At 34.0% G+C, this 23899-nt stretch overlaps 4 protein-coding genes across 5 annotated transcripts; 3 read left to right on the top strand and 1 right to left on the bottom strand.

Moving 5' to 3' along the window:
- The first annotated feature begins 1733 nt into the window (after positions 1–1733).
- LOC145076607 (uncharacterized) lies at positions 1734–5978 on the top strand. Of its 2 annotated transcripts, none has more exons than XM_079022422.1 (3): positions 1734–2708; positions 2840–2981; positions 3141–5978. In XM_079022422.1, the coding sequence occupies exons 1-3, from the start codon at positions 1795–1797 to the stop codon at positions 5823–5825; spliced, it is 3741 nt and encodes a 1246-aa protein (XP_078878548.1). In that variant the 5' UTR covers positions 1734–1794; the 3' UTR covers positions 5826–5978. The 2 variants fall into 2 exon arrangements, with proteins under 2 accessions (XP_078878548.1, XP_078878547.1); XM_079022421.1 differs by having other exon boundaries at positions 3138–5978.
- A 646-nt stretch (positions 5979–6624) lies between these two features.
- Positions 6625–8999, top strand: LOC145076609 (5'-adenylylsulfate reductase-like 4). The gene is made up of 4 exons (XM_079022424.1): positions 6625–7146; positions 7402–7589; positions 7681–7805; positions 8363–8999. Exons 1-4 carry the CDS (start codon positions 6925–6927, stop codon positions 8803–8805), a joined length of 978 nt encoding a protein of 325 aa, XP_078878550.1. The 5' UTR covers positions 6625–6924; the 3' UTR covers positions 8806–8999.
- A 3810-nt stretch (positions 9000–12809) lies between these two features.
- Positions 12810–15561, top strand: LOC145075688 (nodulin-26-like). Its single transcript, XM_079021836.1, has 5 exons — positions 12810–12962; positions 13049–13267; positions 13344–13550; positions 13634–13695; positions 15149–15561. Exons 1-5 carry the CDS (start codon positions 12810–12812, stop codon positions 15372–15374), a joined length of 867 nt encoding a protein of 288 aa, XP_078877962.1. The 3' UTR covers positions 15375–15561.
- On the bottom strand, positions 15406–20971 carry LOC145073607 (cryptochrome-1-like). The gene is made up of 5 exons (XM_079020142.1): positions 20063–20971; positions 19746–19964; positions 16627–17333; positions 15773–16554; positions 15406–15636 (listed from the first exon to the last, which is right to left on the bottom strand). The coding sequence occupies exons 1-5, from the start codon at positions 20370–20372 to the stop codon at positions 15633–15635; spliced, it is 2022 nt and encodes a 673-aa protein (XP_078876268.1). The 5' UTR covers positions 20373–20971; the 3' UTR covers positions 15406–15632.
- Between the last annotated feature and the right edge of the window lie 2928 nt (positions 20972–23899).

Genomic DNA, 23899 nt, shown 5'->3' with positions numbered 1-23899 from the left:
GTTCAGAATAATAATCTTCATTTTCTCATATATGATTTCATTCAAAACGGCAGATTATCGAACTTAGTACACCCTTCATTTGTCGTGTGCATAATTGTGATAGATGCTTGTCGTGGCAACAACTGAAAACCACAATTAACATATCTAAAGCCCCATAATACCTACATCATAATTTCCGGTCAAAAGTCCTCCACCTTGATGATGGTTGTTGGCCTTTTGTCTATTGGAAATGATGATATAGTAATGGAAAAAGAAGGGAGGGGGGGAAGAAACGTAAAAAAAATGTGTAGTGGTAGGATGATGCGGTGGTGTTGGTTTTTTGATAACAACATTAGTGATGTGGTGATGATAGTTATGATCGGTGGTTAGTTTTCGACGACAATTAAGTGGTAGTGGTGGTATGACGATATGACGGTGTTGATATTGGTGATGGTGGTTGTACCATCACTAATACCGACAAGGTTGTATTCATTATAAGACTTTCGTTCAAATGATTCCAAAATTATATTTGCTTGGAGTGTTGGTTGTGTTTCTAGTTTATATGACTACGACGATAATGCAACATATACGTCTTCTCAAAATCATGTTTGAATGAATCAACATTGAATTATTGTTGCTACTTATTCTTATGTTAGTCTTATAAATGCTATTAAAAACGTTTTCTTTAAATAAATAAGACATTTTATTAACATAATTTAGAACCATTTTCTTGAAAAAGTCAAAACCATCTCTATAAAGCATACAAAACATATCTTACCATATTAGACAAATAGCAACAATTCCATTTAAAACAAAAGATCAAACATAAGAAAAAAATTGTTCATTCCTAATCCTATAGACACCCATGATTTGTCACTGAGGCCATAAAAGCATCCGATGAAGCCTCTATGGCCAAGTACCACCCCATATAACAAAACCTAACGTGCAATGAAGCGAGTCGCCACTAGATGTCCCCAAAGAGAATACTTCCACAAAACACCATGTGTCACTCGACATGCGTAATCCTTCGTCAAAGAGCAATGTTGCCTCTTTCATGTGTACACGTTGACACATCCTTAAACTAAAGAATAGTTTGGCAATGCCCATGCAAGATGACAACAAAATGAGCCGACTTTGGCATCACAAATCTTCATAGATAACTCGCAGAAAAAACTCGTGTTAGGTTGGGGAGGGGAAGAAGATTTCTAAAATCAATGGACAGTCTATGATTGTGTGATCACTTTCCGAATATGATATTTTGACCCTATGCCTGGTTACACGAAATCTAAATTATCGGGATAATTTTTCAAAGAACAACCTTAAATCAAAGCACCAATAAAAGCCAAGATATAGAGTTTTATAGAATTAAGATTCTTTTTATTACCAAAAATAAGCATCCATCAACATTAAATGCTGATTTTATCCCTCTATAAAAGGAATACGGTTTCAAGATAATTATAAAAAACTTTCCTTGATTGACGTTTGGTTTGAACTCTTTTTGATAATCTACAACACCAAAAGTCTTCACCGTAATGCTCTAATGAAAAATAATGAACATATGTAAGGTTGTAATAAGGAATAAGAAAAGGTATAATATAAATAAAAATTAAAAACTACTTTGTATTTTTTTTTTTCCAATAGTATTATATAGATTTATATGTTTTTTTTGGTAAGTACTATGGTAACCCAAAGAGTTAACCTACTCACAATTTAACTCAACCGGTTAACATCTACTTCTTTTCAAATTTCATCGAGTAAAAATTGGCACCCTTCCATTACACACAACAACCCCGTAAGCCGTAAAATACCCAAATTATGGCCACCACCACCACCACCACCACCACCACCACCGGCGCTAGCGCCACCGTCGATCCCGATCGACCACCGCCTCTCCCACTAGACTCTATCCCCATCATCGATCTTAGCCTTCTCTCCCAATCAGAACTATTTTCCCTCTCCATGTGCTCCAATTCCTCATTCGATCGCAACCGCTGTGACGACGTTGTAATCCCCAAAATCGACCGGTCAGTTTTCAATGAATCCGCCGGTAGTCGTAAACAAACTTACTCACGCCTTCGCCTTGCCCCCGCCCAGTCCTCCACGTCCACTAAAACCACCATTCACCGCCGTACGCCTCGCCTACGTTCGTCACATACACCCGCTCCTAACAACATTAATGACGCTGAACAAGCCGAAAACTCTCAGATCATTCGTATGTTGAAGGAGCTCTTTAAATCAGATCATAGTTTTGGGGAGTTAGTTCCGTTTGAAGTCGAACTAGACACCAATGTCGTAGTGCCTGAATCATTGAATCCCGAGACGAATCGAAAACGAGGGAGACCACGAAGGCAAGATGGTGCGGTATTCATTGACTCTCCGGACGCCAAGAGAATGCGTAATAATACAGTTAAGAAAGTAGCTGCTTACGATGCGGTTGGAGATATAGAAATGGTGAATAGTAGAGGCGTGAAAGTAAACTTGGAGAATTTGGGGATGTTGGAGGATCCATACGGGCTCGAAATTAGGAGGAGGACCGAAGGACTGTCGACTAAAGATGAGTTGTTAGGGTTTTTGGGAGGTTTGAATGGAGAGTGGGGGACTAGTACAAAGAAGAGGAAGGTCGTCGATGCAAGCTATTTTGGAGATGCTTTGCCCAAAGGCTGGAAGCTGAGCCTCTCTATCAAGAAGAGATCAGACCTTGTTTGGTTATTCTGTCGTCGTTACATAAGGTTTGTTTTCTCCCCTTTTCTTTCATAGTTTCAGTTTTTATCATGTAGGTATAGTTTTTTCATTTCTATTCATGTTTTAACTTTGAATCTAATAGCTATATGCTTCTTGAATGTACTCTGATGATAAACAGCCCTAGTGGTATGCAATTTGAGTCGTTCAAGGAAGTATCTGTGTACTTGCTTTCCCTTCTCGGAGAAAAAAACTTGGATAAACCAACTCACACTCCAAGCAACAATCGTGATGATTTTGGATCAAAAGGAGCTTCTATGAATGTAAGTTGGTATCTGCAGTTAGTTTCTTTTTTCTTTTTTCCTCTGTTCTTTGTTTTCCTTGGTCCTTTTTCTTTCCCCTCTGTATCATTATATATTTATATTATAAACTTTTCTCAATTGCTTCTTTTAACTTTTTTTCTTTTCAATTATCCATAGCAGAAAGATGTTTCTGTTCGAGTAGATACAAGAAGAAGCAGGCCTATTGTATTAGCACTGTCAAGTAGAGACTTTAAGAAGGAAGTCAAATCCAACATTGTGGACCCCATTAATGTAAAAGTAGAAGAGTTTTTCAAGTGCCTCAAGTGCTTCATGATCTTTGAAGGAAAAGCTGATCTATTTGACCATCAGATGTTAGCCCACAAAACTGAAAGATCTCAACTTGATTCTGCAACTTCTGAATGGACTGTAGTAAAAGGTGGAATTTTTGAGTGTCAGTTTTGCAATACAACATTTAATAAAAGGAACCAGTATAATGAACATATTGGGACACATGAGACAAATGAAACCCAGACTTGTGAAGCATCAGAAGCTCCAACTGCAGAAAAGAGTGTTGACCCTGTATTGTTTACTGGAGTTCCTGACAATGTTGTAATGGAAACTGATAATGCACCTTTTGGTGATAAACTGACATCTGCTTCTCCTCAAAGTGATCATAAAATAATTTCTGCAACAGAATCAAAAGTCAATGAACATGTTCATGATCTTAACATTCTGGATAATGATAATAAGGGTGAACATGTTAACATGAATGAAGATGTTTCAGTTGAAGAATCTGGTGGTGAGATTAAAAAGGAAACTGTTGATGCATCTTTTGGTGATAAATTGATATCTGTTTCTCCTCAAATTGATCAAAAGATAAATTCTGGAACAGAATCAGAATTCAATGATCATGTTCATGATGAGCTTAACATTCTGGATCATGATAATCAGGGTGAACATGTTAACATGAATGAAGATGTTTCAGCTGAAGAATCTAGTGGTGAGATTGAAAAGGAAACTGATGATGCACCTTTTGATGATAAACTTATATCTGCTTCTCCTCAAAGTGATCATAAGATAATTTCTGGAACAAAATCAGAATCAGAATTCAATGATGATGTTCGTGACTTTAACATGAATGAAGATGTTTTAGTTGAAGAATCTGGTGGTGAGATTGAAAAGAAATGTCATGAAGGTGAAAATGAATTCTTTGAAAGAGACAAATCTCCTGAAGTTTCTGATTCTAAATCTGATTTCTCTTTAGGCCATGAAGCTTCTATTGATGAAAGCAATGGGAAGCTTGAAAGTTGTGTTGTAACAGTTGATTCCATTGATATTGTTGAGAAAGATATAGTTGGTATATCCAATGGTGAAGATGCACATGTTGATGAGAATCCAGAATGCATTCTTGAAAAAGGAATAAGTTCTGAAAACAGCCCTCTTCTTCAATCTACAAATGAATTATTAGACAGTATTGAGAAAGATAGTGTTGAGGTGCTCAATCTTGCAGATTCTGAAATTAGGGTTCAGCCATCATCAAATATCTGTGAAGAAAAGGGCTTTCAGGAAAACATCAATGATACACAACACCTTTGTAGTCCGTTTGATGAATTGACATCTGAAAAGGAGGAACTTATTAATGTGAATCGTGTGGCTGAAGTGAATAAGCTTTTTGATTCAGAAACCCTTTTTCTTGATTCTTCACACAACACAAGCCTGAAAGATTCTCCTCAAAAACTAGGGTTTGACTTTGAGGAAGATAGATTTTGTTATGGAATTGCCAATTCCAGAGTTGAAGATATCGGGAACAAGAGCAAGGGTGAGGAACCTGAGACACAGATGATTATGGAAGAATTTGAGCTTGAGAATGATGTAAACATCAACAATGTTTCTTCTTTAAATAGGTCAACAGAAGTCAACTTAGACGACTTCCAGATTCCTTCTTTGGGCAGCAGTCAAAACGACCTAAATCTTGAATTTTGTTCACTTGTCCCCACTGGAAACCAGCAAGAATTCAGCTTCCAAGATGATGATGTAACTGGTATTTACGAAAATGCCCATGAAGGGTCTGAAAGGGGACTGCTTGATCATTTCTCCATCACTGAAACCTCGGTTTCAGATGATATTTTTGGGAATAATTCTTCATATTCCACACCACTGGATGCGTTTAAATTCGATGAAGAAAGAGACATTGGTGGGGCTGGGATCCATGAGTTAAGTCTTAATTTTGGCAACTCCTCCTCACATGGTATTGGTCTGTATGAAAATACAGTCAATTTGAACCAGAAAAAAGATGATGTTCAAACCAATTTGACCATGGTTAACATCAACAATGAGATTGAAACTCAGGGTTTTGCTCATAATAATGCCAATATGGTTTATCCACAAGTTGTGGCTAATCAACAACAAAGTGGTAATGGAGTTTTTAGAGTTGATGAAAGGTATAATAACAATAATAATAATAATAATAATAACAATGGTTTTGGTTTTAATCTGAATGGGTTCAGATCATCATCATCAAGTAGTAGATCTGAACCTGTGGAATTCAGATTCCTAACAGGCAGATCATCTCAACATATCATGAATCCACATCATCATCATCATCTTCAAGGGGCTTCTTCTGGGGTTTTTCCATACAATAATAATAATAATAATAATAATAACACAGGGATTATTGGGATGGATCAAGGTTATGGTTCGGGGTTTTGGAGTGGAAAGAATGGAATGGGGGGTAGAAATGTAATTACAGGTGTATGTGCATGGTGTAGAAATGAATTTCATATGCAGCAGCCTGAAGTACAAGGACAAGGTGGTGGAATTGGTTCTTTATGCCCGAATTGCAGTGGCCAAGTCAACATGTTGTAGCTATCTGTGGTTTGACTAAGTCTAAGGTGACGTGTACATAGTCATGGATATTGTTAAAAGACTCTTGAAATATCATGAATCGGTAGTTATCTCTTTTGAAACTGAATGTTGAAAGAAAAAGCTTAATTATAAGTCGACTCTTTTCCTTTATTAGTATTATTGTCCTAATGGGAAAACATGAACCTTGATTATGAAATTAAGAAGCCTTTTAGATTTTTGTATAAAATATAGATAAATAAATAAATGAAAATAAATGCAGTATAACTTTATCGTGCATGGCGTTATGCTGATGTGGTTACTCATAACCCAAGTGAACGGTGAACAATCATGAGTGAAAAGTAAAATTGATATTTGATTATTCCACAACGACAAAAAAGAAACTTCTAACTTTTTTGATAAAAGGGTGTGATTTTCATGTTAACAATTTCGCAGCATATGAAAAACAATGTCACAGTATAGAAAGAATAATTCCGCAATATATAATTTTCTTTTTTAGTTGTTTAGTAAATGGTAAATCAAGGTAGATGAGCCATGATAAAACATGGTATAAGAAAATAATGGATATAATAAAATAAGAAAATAAACAATTCAATTATTTAATACATTAAAATTAGTTATTGTAACTAACAACCATAATAATCAAATAATTATTTCAAAAAATACAGCCGAATACATTTTTAATGTTAATATTATAACATTGATTCGCATCTACTCTTCTAAATAATTATTTTGTTAATATTAGATGTCTATGTAGTAGACTGACCAAGATTCCAAAATGTAAGCCTACCAAAAACGAAAAAAAGAAAAAAGAAAAAAGAAAAAAAATCCATTTTTCCAAGTGGGTAACAATATTATCATTCTCTCAAGACTCTGAAACGCAAAAAACCCCTCGTTTGATTCACACCAACACAACCCATTCGCTGTTTTTGGTTTCTTCGTTTACCTTTTTCCCATAAATTCAAAATCATAAAAGGTTTTCAATTCATACCCAAATTCATTTCAATCTCATAGCCTCAACATTACCCGTTGAGGCTCATTCTGTTCTTCAATCTTGAGGGTTTTTTTCTTTTCAATTGATTCTGTTTACCTGTGTATAAATATGTCGAAATCATCAAAACTCATGAGTCCAACAAGGATTTCTCAATTTGGGTTCGTTCTAATTGTGATTGTTGCTAAGCTAACATGCGCAGATGAGAACCCTAGGGTTTCTAATTCTATTTGTCATCCCAAATCGATTAACGATTCAATTTTTGGTTCCCAAGCTCCGGTTTGTCCTTTGAACGGGATTGATTATTCTTTCGGTGTTCTTGGCGTTATTGAGGTACGTACGCACACTTGAAAGCTCACATATTCACTTCTAGATTTATCATACAGCTGCTCTTTGATTTTACATAATAAAATTGGGGGTTTTCGGAATTTCAGGTGTATGAGTTAGCTTTCTGTATTTAATTGTTATGTATTAGAATGATCACATTGGTTAATGTATTCAATTTGATTTTCATCATTAGTTGATGGATTTCAATTACACGAAACTATGATGTTCATTTGAATGTTGGTTGCAAATCTTTATTTTCAGGGAGATGAAACGTCATTGCAAAAGGCATTAAGTATGGTTCATAAGAATGCTGGAAATTACGTTGTTGTCCTCTTCTATGCATCATGGTGCCCTTTCTCAAGAACATTTAGACCAACTTTATCCCAAATGTCTTCCTTGTATCCTTCCATAGCTCATTTTGCAATTGAGGAATCTGTCATAAGGCCAAGGTTACATTTTTACCCCTTGATTGCTTATTATTATTATTATTATTATTTTTTAATTTAAATATACGAATAACACCATAAAATTTGCATACAGCATACTCTCGAAATATGGTGTTCATGGGTTTCCTACTCTCTTTGTCTTGAACTCAACAATGCGTGTTCGTTATCATGGCTCAAGAACCCCTACTTCTCTTGTGGCTTTTTACACTAATGTTACAGGTAACTTCACTTTTTAATTAATTAATTTCTTATGGGATTTATGTTAAAAAAAGGAAAATGTCAGAAAAACATCCCATTATTTCAACCCATATGAATGATATTAAATTTCTGAATGTTTAAAACCTTGCATTATTTCATTCATACGAAAAAACCCCATAATATTAAATGTTTAGGAATGTCCGAAAAGCACACCCTATTATAGGCATCTTATTGAAAAGACGCAATATGGAGGTTTTAAAAGTCAAAGAATTTAATAGAGGTCTTTTTTTTTTCAATAAGATGCCTATAATTGGTTGTGCTTCTCAAATTTTCCCCTAACAAAGGGCTAATCACAAAAATAACCAAAAATGGAAAGTTAATATCACAAAATAGTTACATCCTCTCAACTTTTATCACAAAATAACCACATATTTTGTGAAATACCTTTTTTTAACCAAATTGTGTTTGCGGGTCCCACTCTATATTGACTTCCTTTTTTTTCTTAGACCTAATAAAAATGGTAAATTTACAAATAGATAATCATCATTTAACACTAATCTTATTTTATTTATTTATAGGTATTAAAGCCGAATCTGTTAATGCAACATCCCTTGGTGAAACAATACACGAACACACAAATCAAAACAACATCAACGAGCCAGAAAACTGCCCGTTTTCATGGGCAAAATCACCCGAAAACATGTTCAGACACGAAACATACTTAACATTAGCCACCATTTTTGTGGTTTTAAGGTTGTTTTACTTAGGTTATCCGTTTATCATCACATGTGCACATGTTTCTTGGAGAAGAAGGAATGTAAACATTCGGTTCAAAACATTGTGGGAGCACCCATTGGCTTACATGAATCGTGCAATACAGTTATTCACTTCATTGACTGAGCCTTGCAAGAGAAGCAACCTGCACGGAGCCATGAATGCAAAGGCTGCATGGGCTTCAAAGTCTTTAGCTTCGGTGTCTTTTGGGGAGGCGAGTACTAGCCGTGATGGGTCCGGAAGTTGAGGGCGATTTGGTAATTTCCTTTTGGGATGTAATTTGTTTCTTGATAAGGAAGTTTTATGTCTAATTGGGTTCTTTGTGAAATGTAGATTACAATTTGTTTGATAGAAAAAGAATTGTTGTGTACTTGTTGTTGGTTGTAAATGTGTATGAGACCAATTCACCTTTCGAAATCTGACTTTCATGCCCTTTCTTTCTTTCTGTGTTTAAATTAAAAATATTTAACGTGTAGTTTTGTTAATTGTGGTGTTGTGATAATGTAGATTGGAATAATCAGATGATTAAATATATTTACAAGGACGGCGAGAACCTTGGAATATCCATGGTGATATACAGTTCTTGTTCCATGACCAAAGAATGTTATTCAATAAACTAATTTTACTTCGATTTTGATATCAAAAAGGTTAAGATTCTTTAAAGCTAGTCATGACAAAGATAATCAAACTCAAAGAAACAAGTTACAAGTACATTCCACCGATGAACAAGATTCAAATGTTTTTGGTCCCTAACATCCATAACAAAAAGACGTGTGCGGTATGTGTGAGTGTCCGTATGACATGTATATACACATTTGTATTTGTGTGTACATTCACAGAACTGAGTTTCAGAAGAAAGATTTTGTTGTCAATCCGTGTTGTGAAAGAACAACCACAAATTAGCATCCGAAAAGATGCTATGTTGGTGTAGTTTTTTGTTATGGGTTTAACAAAAGAAGCTTTAATAATAAAGAAATTTTATATTGTTTTTTTAAAGAAACAAATCTGTTGCAGGTTAATGACAAGATTTTCTGACTGAATAGCAACATGTACGGATGTCATCGGTTTTGAAATCGAAAAAACCGAAACCAACCTTCATCATTTGGTGGACATATAACCTAACCGAATAGGAGGGTCCGGTAGTAATGGTACTGAGTTTTCTTTCCAAAACCGAAGATAACCAATTTTGAAAGTACATTGCAATTTTAGAGAATTGCTTTTAGTTGTTGCTTGCAATGGTTTTGGTAGGAGAAAGAAATATATTTGTATGGGTGTTAAGTGTGTGGTGTTGGAATGGTTTGGCTTCAGGTTTTGAAACGGTTTTACGCGCAGTTTCCGCCTACATTCATATTTTTGCATACGGAATAAGATGAAACAATAAAATTTAGTGAAGGAACATAAGAGGGGTATTTTGGTCATTTTAATGACTTATGTCCATGTTATATAGGTGTTGTTTGAGAGTGTTGCTCTAAAGAAAAAGAACTAGAAGAAGATTAGCTAGCCTACGTGTGATTGAGGTGAGTACGTGTTGACATTTTTCCCACTTTGAAGTATATGGAAAAATGATTTTATGATAATGAAATGCAATGCTTTGATATATGAAATATTTTGAAAAGAAAATGTTATATGTTTTTGGAAAGAATTGTTTTGAAAGAACTCCTTGAAGGAAATAATGTTTTTGAAAGAAATGAAGTTTTGGAAGAACGAAGGTTTTGTTAACATGTTTGAAATATTTTGAAGTATAGATGCTTTACTTTCGAAATGAGTATTTTGATACTAATGTATGAACTATGTAACACATGGAAAGTAATGAAAAGAGCGAAAATAAATAAAAAGAATGGAAAGAAACAGAAAGTAATGAATATAATGGAAAATAATGAAAAGAATGGAAATAAATGTGAAGTAATGAATAGAATGGAAAGAAATGGAAAATAATGAAAAGAATATATATTGCTCGCACCATGATGTCCCCGTAACGTGATATAGAGGAATCTATCAGGGTGACACCTCCCCTTCGTGAGATAGATGTCCTAATGGAAATAATGTTGTGGTGGATTGATTTGTTCTTTCCACTTTGGTATAGACTTGGGGATATTGCTAGGTCCTAAGTATAAAAATGACAACAGTTTACACCGAAATTAGCCCTTAATGAAAGAAGGAATGGAAGGTGAAAAGTAATAACTTTTAAAATATGTTATGAGTAATGAAATGTTTTGATATGGAATAGAATGTGGAAAAATGTCTATTTAAAAATATGTTTTACAAAAATGAAATGTTTTTCATATGAAACGGAATGTGAAAATGCCTATTTGAAATATGTTTTGCAAATATGAAATGTTTTAATGAAAATGTGATGTAGATTATGGGTCACAAACCCGCGTAGCTTACGAGACATTATTGTCTTATGTATCTCTTTTAATCAGTGGCGGATCCTTTAAGGGGCCAGGGGAGGCCATGACCCCTCTGTTTTTCACCAGATCTATGTTGTTTACCATAGATGTTGCAGAGGAAGGATCCTATAATGGTTGTGATGAAGGCAACTACCCAACGAAAAAAGGGTGGGGATGTATATTTGTTGGGGAATCATTTCTACTGAATAATCAAGATGTAAAGATGCAAATGATGAAATGGAGACAAGATTGAAACAAGATCACTTCCTCCCTTCAACCACCACCGATTCCATATTGTACTCTCTATATCTCTTTCTATTTCTCTAACTTTCCCTTGCAAACGCCAAGTTTTTACATTTATGGTTATGTATTAGGTGTTTATTTATTTATTTATTTTTAAATTTGTTGATTTGATCTATTTATTACTTGAGAAAATTGTACATTCAGTCATTTGTACCACAATTTAACGTTGTCGGAATTGAACATGTAGAGTTGCACATGAAGTGTTTGTGAAAAGTCATCACTGAAGTTTATTTGTGAAAATGAGTTTTGATGAACATATCCATAATTTAAGCTGCAATTTTTCTATAAGTTTAGTATTTATGTACAACAATATATGTACACATCATACACATGTATAGTTGTGTGTATATGTATGTATACGTATATACTCGTTCAAAAAAAATGTATATGTATATACATATAAACATGAACGGACGAAGATACAAACAAGATACAACTATAACCTCATTTTACTATGAACTTATTACTTGATATATTTTGTCATACTCACATGCTTTTATTTTAGTGGTTAGGTATTTTAGAAGTGAATTACTGGTGATGCTTTATATGTGAATAGATGTAGTGTATATTGTAACTATGACTCATAAATTTACAATTTATGATCATTCGAAAAGTTTTATTTAACAAAGTTTTTGGTTTTGGCCCCCAGTTTTATTATTTGTGTTTCGCCCCTGCTTTTAATGTCATATATCTTAGGTTATAGTTAATGAGAGAGGATGATATATGAAAGTTAAAAGTCCAAAGATAGAGAATGGAGTGAAACTTCTTAAGTTCCTTATTTATTGTATTGATGTAATTCTCAATTGCTTGTTATGGTTTGTATGATGCTTAATACCAATATTTGTAAATATTTTTGTGGGACTGGTTTTTCTTAAATGTGGTTTATTACCCAAAAAGATTTTAAAACCATAGTATTTTAAAGTTTGAATTTTTTTGGGTGTTACGGTTCATATAAGATGTACTTAGTCGGTCCAAAACAGTTAGAAATTTGTTTAAAAAATAAATATTAACAATTGTACAATACTATTATGATCTTCCCACAAACGACTCACTTATGATGGGAATCTATTTACCTGGATGATATAGGATGATTGTTCGACTAGGATGGCGAATTAAACAACCTGTTTATTAGTCAAATTGTTATATTTAATACAATAACATATACAAAAACTTAAAGTATACAAAAATTTAAAGTAGGTTGTTATTACAAGTAGAAAATACATAAATAAAATGGCAATTAAAAAAACCAAAAATCCTTGATTTGATGTTAACATGACGAGTTATTTTTCTCTTTGTCTGTCTCTTTCACAAGCAAATCTCTTCACTGAATACCAAAAAACAAGAACTCATTCGGCGATTTGTACACAGAGCCATTCAAATAAACTCAATCACTCGATCAAGTTCACTCACTACCTTCCATTTTAATGGCCGGCTTCATTATTCTACCAATCTTTTGGAAACCATATCTGGCGCGAAATCGAACTCAATTCAACTATATATAAACACCACATTACAACAAAATCCATATCACTCTGCATTTTCTAGCTTCAGCTCATCAATGGCGGAATCAATTTCAACAGCATATACATTTTCACCCAAACACACTCCACTCAGGAGCACATTACCAGTTGCTCCAGAGCAACCAAAGATCAAACAAACCCAGAAAAGTTTCCTCAATAATGTTATTGTTCTTCCACCTTACTGTCAAAAGGTAGTGAATTTTTTTAGGGTTTTTACCCGTTTTCGTCATGAACTCGAGAGTGCTGATAATTGATCGTTTCTTTTAACAAAACCCAGATTATCGCAGAGCTTCTTGGGACATATATCTTGATATTTGCAGGGTGTGGATCTGCACTTGTTGATAGAGATCAATCTTTAACAATTTTGGGGATTGCTATGGTGTGGGGTTTATCTTTAATGGCTCTGATATATACACTTGGGCATATTTCTGGTGCTCATTTCAATCCTGCTGTGTCTATCGCTTTTGCGATTACAGGAAGATTGCCTCTGATATATGTAAGAACCCTAAATTTCGCACTCAAATTTCAATTATCATGTGCTATTTTGATCTGGGATTTTGTTGTTGTTGTAGTTGCCGATGTATGTGGTGTCTCAACTTTTAGGTTCTGTGGTTGCATGTCTCACTTTGAAAATTCTGTTCAATCATCAAAACGACACTCTGCCAACTTTAACTCGGTATTCAAATCCCACAACAGATTTAGAAGCTTTCTTGTGGGAATTCATCATCACTTTTGTGTTGATGTTCGCCATTAATGGTGCTGCAACTGATGATCGATCAGTATGTTCTATCTTTTCTATCTGATTTTAGTTTCTTTACTCTCAAATGTGTTGATTTTAATCTTGAGACGATGGATTATGTAGAGCAAGGAGCTTGCAGGGGTTGCGATTGGAGGAACACTGATGTTCAATGTCATAATTGCAGGGTAAGAACTAAGAAGGCGATACCATTTTCATGCAATGGTTTTAATTTTTAATTTTTTTTTGGGGTTCAACTTTTTTATGAATTTTATGTTTTTTGTTTTGCACTTTTTCAAAAGCTTTTTTTTTCGATTAATTAAACATTAAATCTAATATATTTAAAATGTTTCATAAATTCCTACTCTAGCTTATCAACTTTTAATCCCAACCATATTTTATATTGATGACACGTACATAGTTATAAAGATAAAAGACAAAAAAGAATATTAAAGTATATGATAGATTTTTTAATATTTGAAAATGGTTTCATTTTCATCATCTTGACAAGTGTTTTTATAAGATACTGTTTTTCATACATAAAATCCATTTTCATTTGAGAAAAATATAAATGAGGCTATTTTATTATCCACTTTTCAAGATTTAACCCAAAATTAGCTACTAGACCAAAATAACTATGATGTTTTGCATGTTTGTGAAAATCTCTTAAACATTACCGTTTAGATGATTTTCACAAATGACATTTGCGAAAATCTCAATCATCAAAAAATGAGTCCGAAAACTAGATTTGAAAAAAAAGGCAAATATCATTTGCAAAAATTCAGGTTTTACCTATGAAAATTGACCATCATCTATGAAACTTTATTTTAGATCATCTCTTTTTGAAGTTTTTTGTATTAAAAATAATCAAAAATTATTTCCACAACGAAGAAAGCTTAATTTTGTAGTTCATTCTATTAAAATAAAAAAAATTCTCACATCTACAAAATCAACATATGAGATATCCTATGAAATATGATAAGAAACCTCTTGTTTTATCGTAGGTCAAACTACAACATCAAGTTTTTGGGTGTAAAATGGTTTTTGAAGATTTTTAATTCAAAATTTTTCCACATGATATTTGATTTTTGCAAATAAAACCTGGATTTTCGCAGATGATATCTGCGAACTTTTTTTCAAAACTATTTTTGGGACCCATTTTTTATCAAATGACTAAGATTTTCGCAGATATTGCCTACAAAAATCCTGAAAATGATGTTATTTCACAGATATTCACAATGACAAGATTTTCCTAGAAGCGATTTGTAAAAAAAAAAAAAAAAAAACATGACTATTTTGATCCAGTAGCTAAATTTTGCTTAAATCTTGAAAAATGGTAAATAGGATTAAATGTTACAGAAAAATAACAAAGATTTATATTTTATAAAATGATTAAATGTTACTGAAATGAGAACATGAAGTGTAAAACTAAAATAACACAAAAAAGTCTTCACTTAAAGCTATAGGAAAAGAAACTGATGTCCAATTTCATTTTTCACAAATCACCATTTCGTTAAACAACGATTTTTTTTTTTTATTATGAACAGAAGAAAAATGAATATTTCGTTATCCATTTAATAGATTAATCTAATAAAATCTCTCCAGTAAAGATGCTTTTTCTAAGTTCATTTTTTATTGCAGGCCAATCACGGGAGCTTCCATGAACCCTGCAAGAAGCATAGGGCCCGCTGTCGTAGCCAACGATTACAAAAACCTGTGGATTTACATTGTTGCCCCTATCCTAGGATCCATAACCTCAACCATCATATACACTCTTCTCCGACAACCAAATCAAGAAAATCAAGACATCGAAGTCGAAAGCACCAAAAACATTTACAACAATATTTATTCACAATCCATGGTGTAAAAGTAAATGTTTTGTTATAGTGATCATGATATGATCAATCACCCCCACACATTGCATTGATAGATTGTACGCTACAGTACAACAACAATTCCATGAATATAATATTAAAAAAAAAAAAAAAAAATCTGGGTTTCTAAAGCACTCCAGAATTCTTATGTCTAAAACACTTTTTTTCTTTATAGTCATAGATATAAACAGCACATGAATCATAAATGGAAAAACTATCTTTCCACATCTTTCAGCTCCTAACTTCTCAGATTACCTGTTTATTAACACCACAATACAACATTATTAAACTAAGAGTAAATTACAGGAATGGTCCCTGTGGTTTAGAGTAATTTACGTATTTGATCCCAAAGATTTAAATAATGAATGAAATATGATCCAAATAAATTTACCCGGTTTGAGAAAGTTGTCTCCAGTTGATTACTTGATGCGACTGTGGATGCCTCTGCAAATAAGAAGAAGTATCTGAATTTCCAGGCGACCACACAGGCACCATAACTCCATCTCTTTCCCGCCTAAAACTTGTCCCACTTGAAGATTCCGCCGGTGAATGTGAACCACCACCACCTCCATTAATGTTCCTTAGATCTATCTGGTTATTAAACTGTGGAATCACCGATTGAATTCCTTCTCTTCCCGATTCCAGATTCATATCATCATCATCGGGAACTTCAGCTCTCCTATCATCGTGTCCGCCGTTTCTATGATCTGTGGACGATTCTTCCTCCTCTTCTTCTTCTTGTTCTGTTCCTCTAAACAAAGATGTAGTCACAGTCAAACTAGGTACCATTTGATCTTCGTAATGGCGGATTGTGGTTGTTACACGGTTCCCGAGGTTATCCTGTTCCGTTTCCATTTGCATGTCTTGTGGGAAAGCAATCGGAGTATCATCGGTGGAATCACCTAGTCCTTCTTCGATTCCGTTTTCAAGAACAGCTCTGGAATTGGCTTCGTGTTGCCACATTTGTGTAAGTGCTTGTTGTAATCGAGTTTGTGCTGTATCGATTTTCACAATCGGAAGAGGGTAATTGGATCCGAGCTCAATTCCGGCAGCTTGAAGCACGAATTCCGGTGCGTTCCATGGGTGGTGGATCCATTCAGTCGGTAGTCTAGAAAGCTCCGGCAGCCATCTTCTTACGTATTCACCATTTGGGTCAAATTTATACCCCTCGATCTGTGATAAAACATACAAAAAATTTCAACAATTTGATTCAAACAATTTAAACAAGTGAAATTAACGTCAAACCTGGGGATTGTCGATGCGTTCAAGCTCATGACTATCAGGTAGACTACCGGAGATATATTGCCAGCCGAGAGCATCACTTTCAAGATCTGCATCTAACAAAGTATCCCAGAAATATTTCATCCCCCATCTCCATGGAAGCTGTAAAACCTTGACAAAAAAACTCGAAACCACAACCCTAATTCGATCATGAAGCCAACCAGTAGCCCAAAGTTCTCGCATCCCCGCATCAACCAAAGGGTACCCTGTTCTACCTTGTCTCCATACCTTAAAATACCCTTCATCAATCACCCAAGGGAAAAACTTCAAATGCCCTAAAAGCGGTCTTTCGTGACTGTAGGGATGGTTAAAGCTCATGTACCTTGAGTATTCACGAAGACCGATTGATTTGAGGAACAGATTAACGCTTTCTTCACCGGATTTGTTACCTTCGTTTGCCCAGAGGATTTGTTTGATTCGAGCTTGGTGGAAGACTTTTCTGACGCTAACTTCACCGAAATGGAGGTGGGGGGAAAGGAAGGAAGTGGTGGCGCTATCGGCTTTCCTCCGGTTAATGGAGTAATGTAGTAATGGCCCGTTGATGAAAGCTGTTAGGGCTTTGTTTCCATTGCTCCACCCCGGCGTCCATGCTCGAGATAGAAGTGCATTGCTTCCTTTCTCTGATTCGTTTTCGAAAACTAACGTGTCTGAAGGGCATTTAGACACGTCACCTGAACAAACATTCAAAACTATTAAGCATCTTATTTTACATTTACCTCAATAAGAAAAAATATGGACAAACACAAAATATATTTATTATTTAATAGTTTTAGCCGTTTAATTGTTTACAGTAGTTGTTAGGTAGATCAAGTAATAAGGACTCTAAATCTAATAAAAAAATCATTGGTACGAATAATCTAAAAAAGATGTTTACCAATGTGTTTGACTACAAAGAAGTTGAAAGTGTATATGACTTCAACTAGACTTCTAGGTATTTGAAGAGAAGGTGTGGACCACAGAAAGATGGATGTTACAGAGTTCTAATTTGGATGGTAAACATATTTTGGGGGTGTTTGACATTGTTTTTTAGCTTAAAAAAGTTCTTTTTAACAAAATGACTTTTTGTCTTATAATGTTTTAAAATATGTTTTGATTAACTTTTGAATGAGCGAATGCTAAAAAACCAAAAGTTACATATTCCTAACTTTTAAAATCATTTATTTTTCTTCTTAGTAAAAACTCATTCTAAAGGACTTTTAGAATTGCCAAACATATTTTCAAACTTTTAGCTTTTTGAAAAAGCCAAAAGTTCAAAAAATCATTTTGAAAAGTAATTCCAAACACCCTTTTATTCATTAGCTTCCAAGTGATAGATTATTAAGTTGTGGTGACTGATTCATCATTTTTCTCTATAACAGTTAGGTAGACCAAGCAATAAAATCATGCTCTCGAATTTCGGCACAAGCTAGATTTGTCAAAATTTTTGTTGTGGGACAACGTCCAAGAAACAAATCTTTTATGGGCTAGTTCCTATATCAAAATCACCTTCAGATTTCGTCATGGGTAAGATTTGTCCGAGTTTTCGGATTGGTCTTATTGACAATTTTAGGTCAAAAAAACATATATATCCCCTAAATTCATGTTACCTAATGTTTCAAAAAGTCATTCAGCAAAAACCTCTCTCTCATAGCATGAACATAGCCGATCATCTTAATTGTGTGAACTATATAAATTATTTGTCTTTCATTTTTTTTTTTTTTTTTTGCATTACTACAATGTTTATCAACTTACTCAAATATTTAAAAACTAACATGAAATAGTTAAAAAATTAACAGTAGTCATTAAACTATTATATTTTTAAACATTTAAAAAATCTTTTTCCTTTGGGTTTTGAAAAATGTTAAATATATAATGTATTTTCATCATTTTACCACTGAAACTTTTATTCATTTATAATTATTATCCTAAGAAATAATAGTTCAAAGACTAAATCAAAAACTATAGAAAATAAGTTTTGTTTTCCTAGATTCCAAACTTTTCCATAACCACAAAATTTGATTTAAAAAAAAAAAGATACTGGGTTCATACTTTAGAAAATGGTTAAACCGAAAAAGAAACGACAGAAGTCAAAGTGCCACTTTGTAACTTTGCCCATTTTCGGACCGGGGGTCGAGCAACTCATAAATGTTTTGAAAAATGTTATAATAATAATAATAATAATAATAATAATAATAAAACATAATTTTACCATTTTATTGATTTATTCACTAATCTTATAGAGAATTTCTATATCGTGCCCCCATGTGAATATAATAGTGTTTGTGTATCCCTATTATGTGACCATTTAGTGAATGAGGAGATACATATAATAGCATCCATCTTATATCTAGTTATTATATTTTGACATTTTCCAAAACTATTTAATTGAATTCTTTTTGTTCTTTTCCTTAAACAGTAAAAAAAGTATAACCAATCTTATATATAATATTTAGTGTCTAAATCAATATGGAAATAAAAGTTCGGTAGCTATACCAATAAAATGATGATCATACAGTGTATTTGTCCTATATTTTGGCATTTTCGAAAACTAGGTAATTGAATTTTTTTTGTTTTTTTCTTAAACAGTTTCGAAAAAGTATAATAAATCTTATATATAGTTATTATAATAATATTAGTGGCCAAATCAATATGGAAATAAAAGGAGCTATATCAATAAAATCATGATCACACGGTGTATATGTGTATATGTCCTATATTTTGGCATTTTCCAAAACTAGGTAATTGATTTTTTTTGTCTATCTGTTTTTTTCTTAAACAGTTACAAAAAAAGTATAACCGTTTTAAGTTGGGTGACTAAATTGACAAAATAACAAATGGTTTTCTATATTTTATCCATTTTCTATGTCTAAGTTAGCAATTATTCACAACTTTTTGCAAATATGATTATTTTGATTCTAAATAATCATATAATCATAATCCACTTGAAGTTGCAATAATAAGTTTAAGCACACATCTAGACACCAAGGACCATTGATTAGTTTTCTTTCCAAATTTACTCCATATCCAACATACAAAACAAAACAAAAAACTAAAAATTGTAGATAAATATATGCCCTAAAATCCAAATAATGAAAGAAAATAACCTGAGATTATTCTTTTAGGTGGAAGCTGAGGAGGCTCAGGATCATAAGGCATGCTAAGACACCTTTCCCAAAACGCTGCAAATGTAGTAAAAGGTCGACCTTCATCATCAAGAACTTCCCATGGTTCATATAACAAATCCGCATTAAATGAACGCACTATAATCCCATTTTCACTCAAAATCTCCTTCGCTCTATGATCCCTAACCAGAGATAATGGATCTACAACACATCAAAACACCAAATTAAGCTTATTTCATACCAAGATCTAAATCAAAAGTGCATAAATTGAACGAATAAAAGAAGGTAGAGAGACTAACCATATAAGTGGTTAAAAAAGAGCTGTGTAGCACCAGTGGATTTAATGACATCAAGAAGAGAAGAAACACTATCGGAAGATCGTTTTGTGATAAGAGAAGTTCCAAGATTCTTCAAAGATGAATCAAGCAAAGATAAACTCTGTTTAAGCCACCATCTTGATACCCTTCCTGGGTAATAATGACCTTCTTCTTCGGGTGCCCATATGAACACTGGTATCACTTTACCTGATCTTACACCAGCAGCTAAAGCAGGGTTATCTTCTACCCTCAGATCTCTCCTAAACCATACGATACTACACCCACCTGTCATCCCCTCAACAGATAAGATCCTAATATAAAATTTCGAAGCTTTTTATCTCAAAAACCCGAAACCCAATTCGCTTGTGGCTATGGAGTTCTCATGCTTTTTCTTTCAAGAAACTAAAATCCCATTTCAATTGACTGAATATGAATTCTACCTGAATCGCAATTCACTTAACAACTTTTTATCGAGAAACCCAAATCCCAATTCGGTTCCAGAAACCCGGATACCAGTTCGATTAAATTTGGCTTCTCTCTTAAATACCCAAATCTGAACTCTCTTTGGACTTTGAAAGACGCTTTAATATGGACAAGTGGTTCTATTTCTTTGGAGAACAAAAAGGGTGGTTCACTAGTTACTCTTATCTCCAGCGTCTTTTTTTGTCACTCAGGGGTCGCTCATGTGATAGAGAATCATTTTAGGGGCAAAAGCATTAAAAAGCTGGGAACTTTGCTCCCATTCAATGGGTATTTCAAGAATCTAATGAACACTATTGATATCCGAATAATTGAGGTTTTAATGAAATACAAAACATCCAAAGCTGATTTAGAAAAGGAAAGAAAGGAGATTGGTTTCACAGAATGGGGTCAGAATAGGCAATTTGCAGCCACAAAGCTTGTGTAGTCTCTTTTTTTCTTTCTTGGATTTTATCTTTCATGGTTCTTATCTTTAAACTAGAGAACAAAACCTCCTTTTCTTTGCCAGAGTGGAATATCTTTTTACATGATCCATTAATTTTTTTATACATCTTCAATGATTTTTTTGGTCTTTAACTCTCACATCATAATCTATCTATAATTTAGAATATAATAAAAAGGGGTAATCAATAATCAACATAGTCGACCAAAATGGGTGGTGTCTTGTTACCGTTCGATCATACTTTCAATATTAAAAAAAGGAAAATATCAATCGTTTTTTTATAAAACACAGAATTGGTAAAGAATAATCCCCACTGTATGTTAGAAATAAGGATTCACAATAACAATAATGTTGGGATCTGATTATATCATTTTCTAGAATTTGTAATTCGTCCCTTATAACCTGAGTTATGTAAATTCCGAAGTGGGATAATCCAAGAAATCTGATTTGGATTACGAACCTAATCCAAACCTTAAACACATACTACCTTGTGATGTCATATGTTCTTGAGATAGAAAGATTGATAATGATCAATTTCATATGTATATATGTTCAACCATTTTCATGAATAATTACCTTGCATTTATACAAGGAGAGAAAATTGGTCAAGTGTTGGTTACACTAAATTGGACCCAAAAGGATAGTTTTAGCACATAAACGAAGATTACATCACCATGATGTCATCGGTGGGTTTTGTAACGTCTTGAAAATACTAGTAAAATTTTCATTTTTAAACCATAAAAAACCCATACAATCGTTTATTTCAAAGTCCACCAAAGTATACTGTAGTTCTCAACATCATAGTAAATCAAAATAGATAATGCGGAAATCAACTCCAACGGATGTAATGTGATCAGGTTGGGCCTTTTCCTTTTGAACCTGAAGTACTTGAAACATTTAAACATAAAACCATAAGCACAAAGCTTAGTGAGTTCCTCAAAATACCACATACCATACATAGCATCGGATATCGCCCACACAACTAATAGGCCCCACCCTCATACTAGGCCCCCGCCTCATACTGGTCCCCGCCCATATAACAGGCCCCATCCAACAAGCATGCAAGAGTCACAAAGACAATCTAGCACATACGGAAAAGTAAAGTGAGAAACTCATCTCGCTCTCGAAATTGGATATCTCATAGATCATATAGTTGTGAAACCAGTACCGCAACCTACCTAACGAAACACCCAATTGTCAGACCTCAGTTTACACTATAAAACTAACAATTTGACCCAAAGTCAACGATTAATGGTCTCCACACCATGGAAAACATAGCTACGTCATGGCTAGCCAACTTAGTCATGATTAAATCCGCTACCATGTCGTGATAGGCATGCCACCACATCGTGGCAAAGTCTAGACAAAACAGTCATGGAGAATTGTAGCGCCCGCAGATTCGGACTAGTCAATTTAGAGACGATAAGCGTCAAAAATGGCTTTTTGATAGAGGATTATTCAGAATAAATAATCTTAACTAAGTTGTATTATATGTCACAAGGTTTTCGTACATATAAAGAACGCTGAAATCCGAGTTATAACGAAGAAGTTATGATCTGTCGAAGTTTCGCGACAAAACCGACACGACACCGGGAATCGTAAAAAGTGAGTTTATGATAAATTACTTTTTAGCCTTATGGGTCTAAATAAAAGTTGTAGAGTATGTCTCCACCTACGCGTGGACATAAAGAACGTCAAAAACAGAGATCGTATGCAAAAGTTATGACCTTCCGAAAATGTAGTTGCCTGAGAGCATGACACGTGTCAGAAACCCTAATCTGACTGGACTCACGACGTGAGCATAGAAATTCATGGCATGAGGAGTCAAAAAATCACGACGTGAACATGATTTCTCACGACGTGAGGAGTCAAACAGACACTAATCGAGCGTAGAAAACACTTGGGAAGTCTACGGGATGACTCTTGAAAGCTTACGGCGTGAGCTTATCATTCTCACGACGTGAGAAGTCGTCCGGACACGTTTCAGAGCTATAAATGCAAGTGGTAAGTCTACGGGGTGATCAGGCATGGCTCACGACATGAGCATGTGTGGCTCACGACGTGAGAGAGCCAAAATCAGCCTATAAATAGCAATCGAGACCCATTCTTTCATTACACCTTCTACTTTCATTTTCTCTCATTTCCGAAGGCCGTTTCTGCTTCCCGAGCCCGACGACCATGAACCGCTGACCGTTTCTAGATAGATTCTATTAAAGCACGCTACAAGTGAGTGCATAGTTACTTTCATCTTACACATAGATATGAAGTATTTAATATAAATTACGTGCAATGTGTGCATATTATTTGTGTTCTTGATATCTATGATGGATGAACAATTTTATACATGTTTTAAACGATTTAAACTGTACATGCATTTTATATCTACAAATATGTTGGGTAAAACATGAGTAGATGAATTAGATGACGTGTAATGAAATAAAAATTGATGAGAGATCTCAATGTTCAAGATGATCTAGTCATCTAGCAGAGTATAGACAACGACCACAAACTATTCTAGATAGTTCAGTGGAACGTTAGCAGGCTCGTAACCTGTAGGTGTTTTTGAACTATGTGTTCATTTGGTATTTTTGAACTGTGTGTTCATTAGGTGTTTTTGAACTATGTGTTCATTAGGTATTTTTAAACTATGTGTTCATTCGTTATTTTTGAACTATGTGTTCATTAGTTATTTTTGAACTATATGTGTGACATCCCCATTTTTACGGCCAGAAAAGACCGATTTTGTTTATGCTTTATAAAAATTAGAGTATCTCTTTTAATAAAAAAGGTTGCGGAATTTGTTCCCAGAAAAACATGATAATCGGTTATCAAAGCATTTCTAAAGAAATATATTTTTATTCACTTTTAAAACATTTGGGATGTCATTGTCAATATAG

The sequence above is a fragment of the Lactuca serriola genome, chromosome 9, assembly GCF_051521515.1.
Source record: "Lactuca serriola cultivar US96UC23 chromosome 9, Lser_US96UC23_V15, whole genome shotgun sequence".
Classification (NCBI taxonomy): Eukaryota; Viridiplantae; Streptophyta; class Magnoliopsida; order Asterales; family Asteraceae; genus Lactuca; species Lactuca serriola.
Note: the sequence above shows the minus strand (reverse complement) of the source record. Positions and strands in the feature narration are given on the sequence as shown.

Bases quoted from the DNA above. Each gene is read 5' to 3' on its own strand.
- LOC145076607 (XM_079022421.1), top strand. From the start codon at position 1,795: ATGGCCACCACCACCACCACCACCACCACCACCACCGGCGCTAGCGCC. The intron at 2,709-2,839 runs GTTTGTTTTCTC...GATGATAAACAG, and splicing joins TTCTGTCGTCGTTACATAAG to CCCTAGTGGTATGCAATTTG. The intron at 2,982-3,137 runs GTAAGTTGGTAT...AATTATCCATAG, and splicing joins CAAAAGGAGCTTCTATGAAT to CAGAAAGATGTTTCTGTTCG.
- LOC145076609 (XM_079022424.1), top strand. From the start codon at position 6,925: ATGTCGAAATCATCAAAACTCATGAGTCCAACAAGGATTTCTCAATTT. The intron at 7,147-7,401 runs GTACGTACGCAC...CTTTATTTTCAG, and splicing joins GTGTTCTTGGCGTTATTGAG to GGAGATGAAACGTCATTGCA. The intron at 7,806-8,362 runs GTAACTTCACTT...ATTTATTTATAG, and splicing joins TTTTTACACTAATGTTACAG to GTATTAAAGCCGAATCTGTT.
- LOC145075688 (XM_079021836.1), top strand. From the start codon at position 12,810: ATGGCGGAATCAATTTCAACAGCATATACATTTTCACCCAAACACACT. The intron at 13,268-13,343 runs GTAAGAACCCTA...TTGTTGTTGTAG, and splicing joins GAAGATTGCCTCTGATATAT to TTGCCGATGTATGTGGTGTC. The intron at 13,551-13,633 runs GTATGTTCTATC...TGGATTATGTAG, and splicing joins CTGCAACTGATGATCGATCA to AGCAAGGAGCTTGCAGGGGT.
- LOC145073607 (XM_079020142.1), bottom strand. From the start codon at position 20,372: ATGACAGGTGGGTGTAGTATCGTATGGTTTAGGAGAGATCTGAGGGTA. The intron at 19,965-20,062 runs GTTAGTCTCTCT...GATGTGTTGTAG, and splicing joins CTTTTTTAACCACTTATATG to ATCCATTATCTCTGGTTAGG. The intron at 17,334-19,745 runs GTTATTTTCTTT...ATGTTTGTTCAG, and splicing joins ACCTAAAAGAATAATCTCAG to GTGACGTGTCTAAATGCCCT.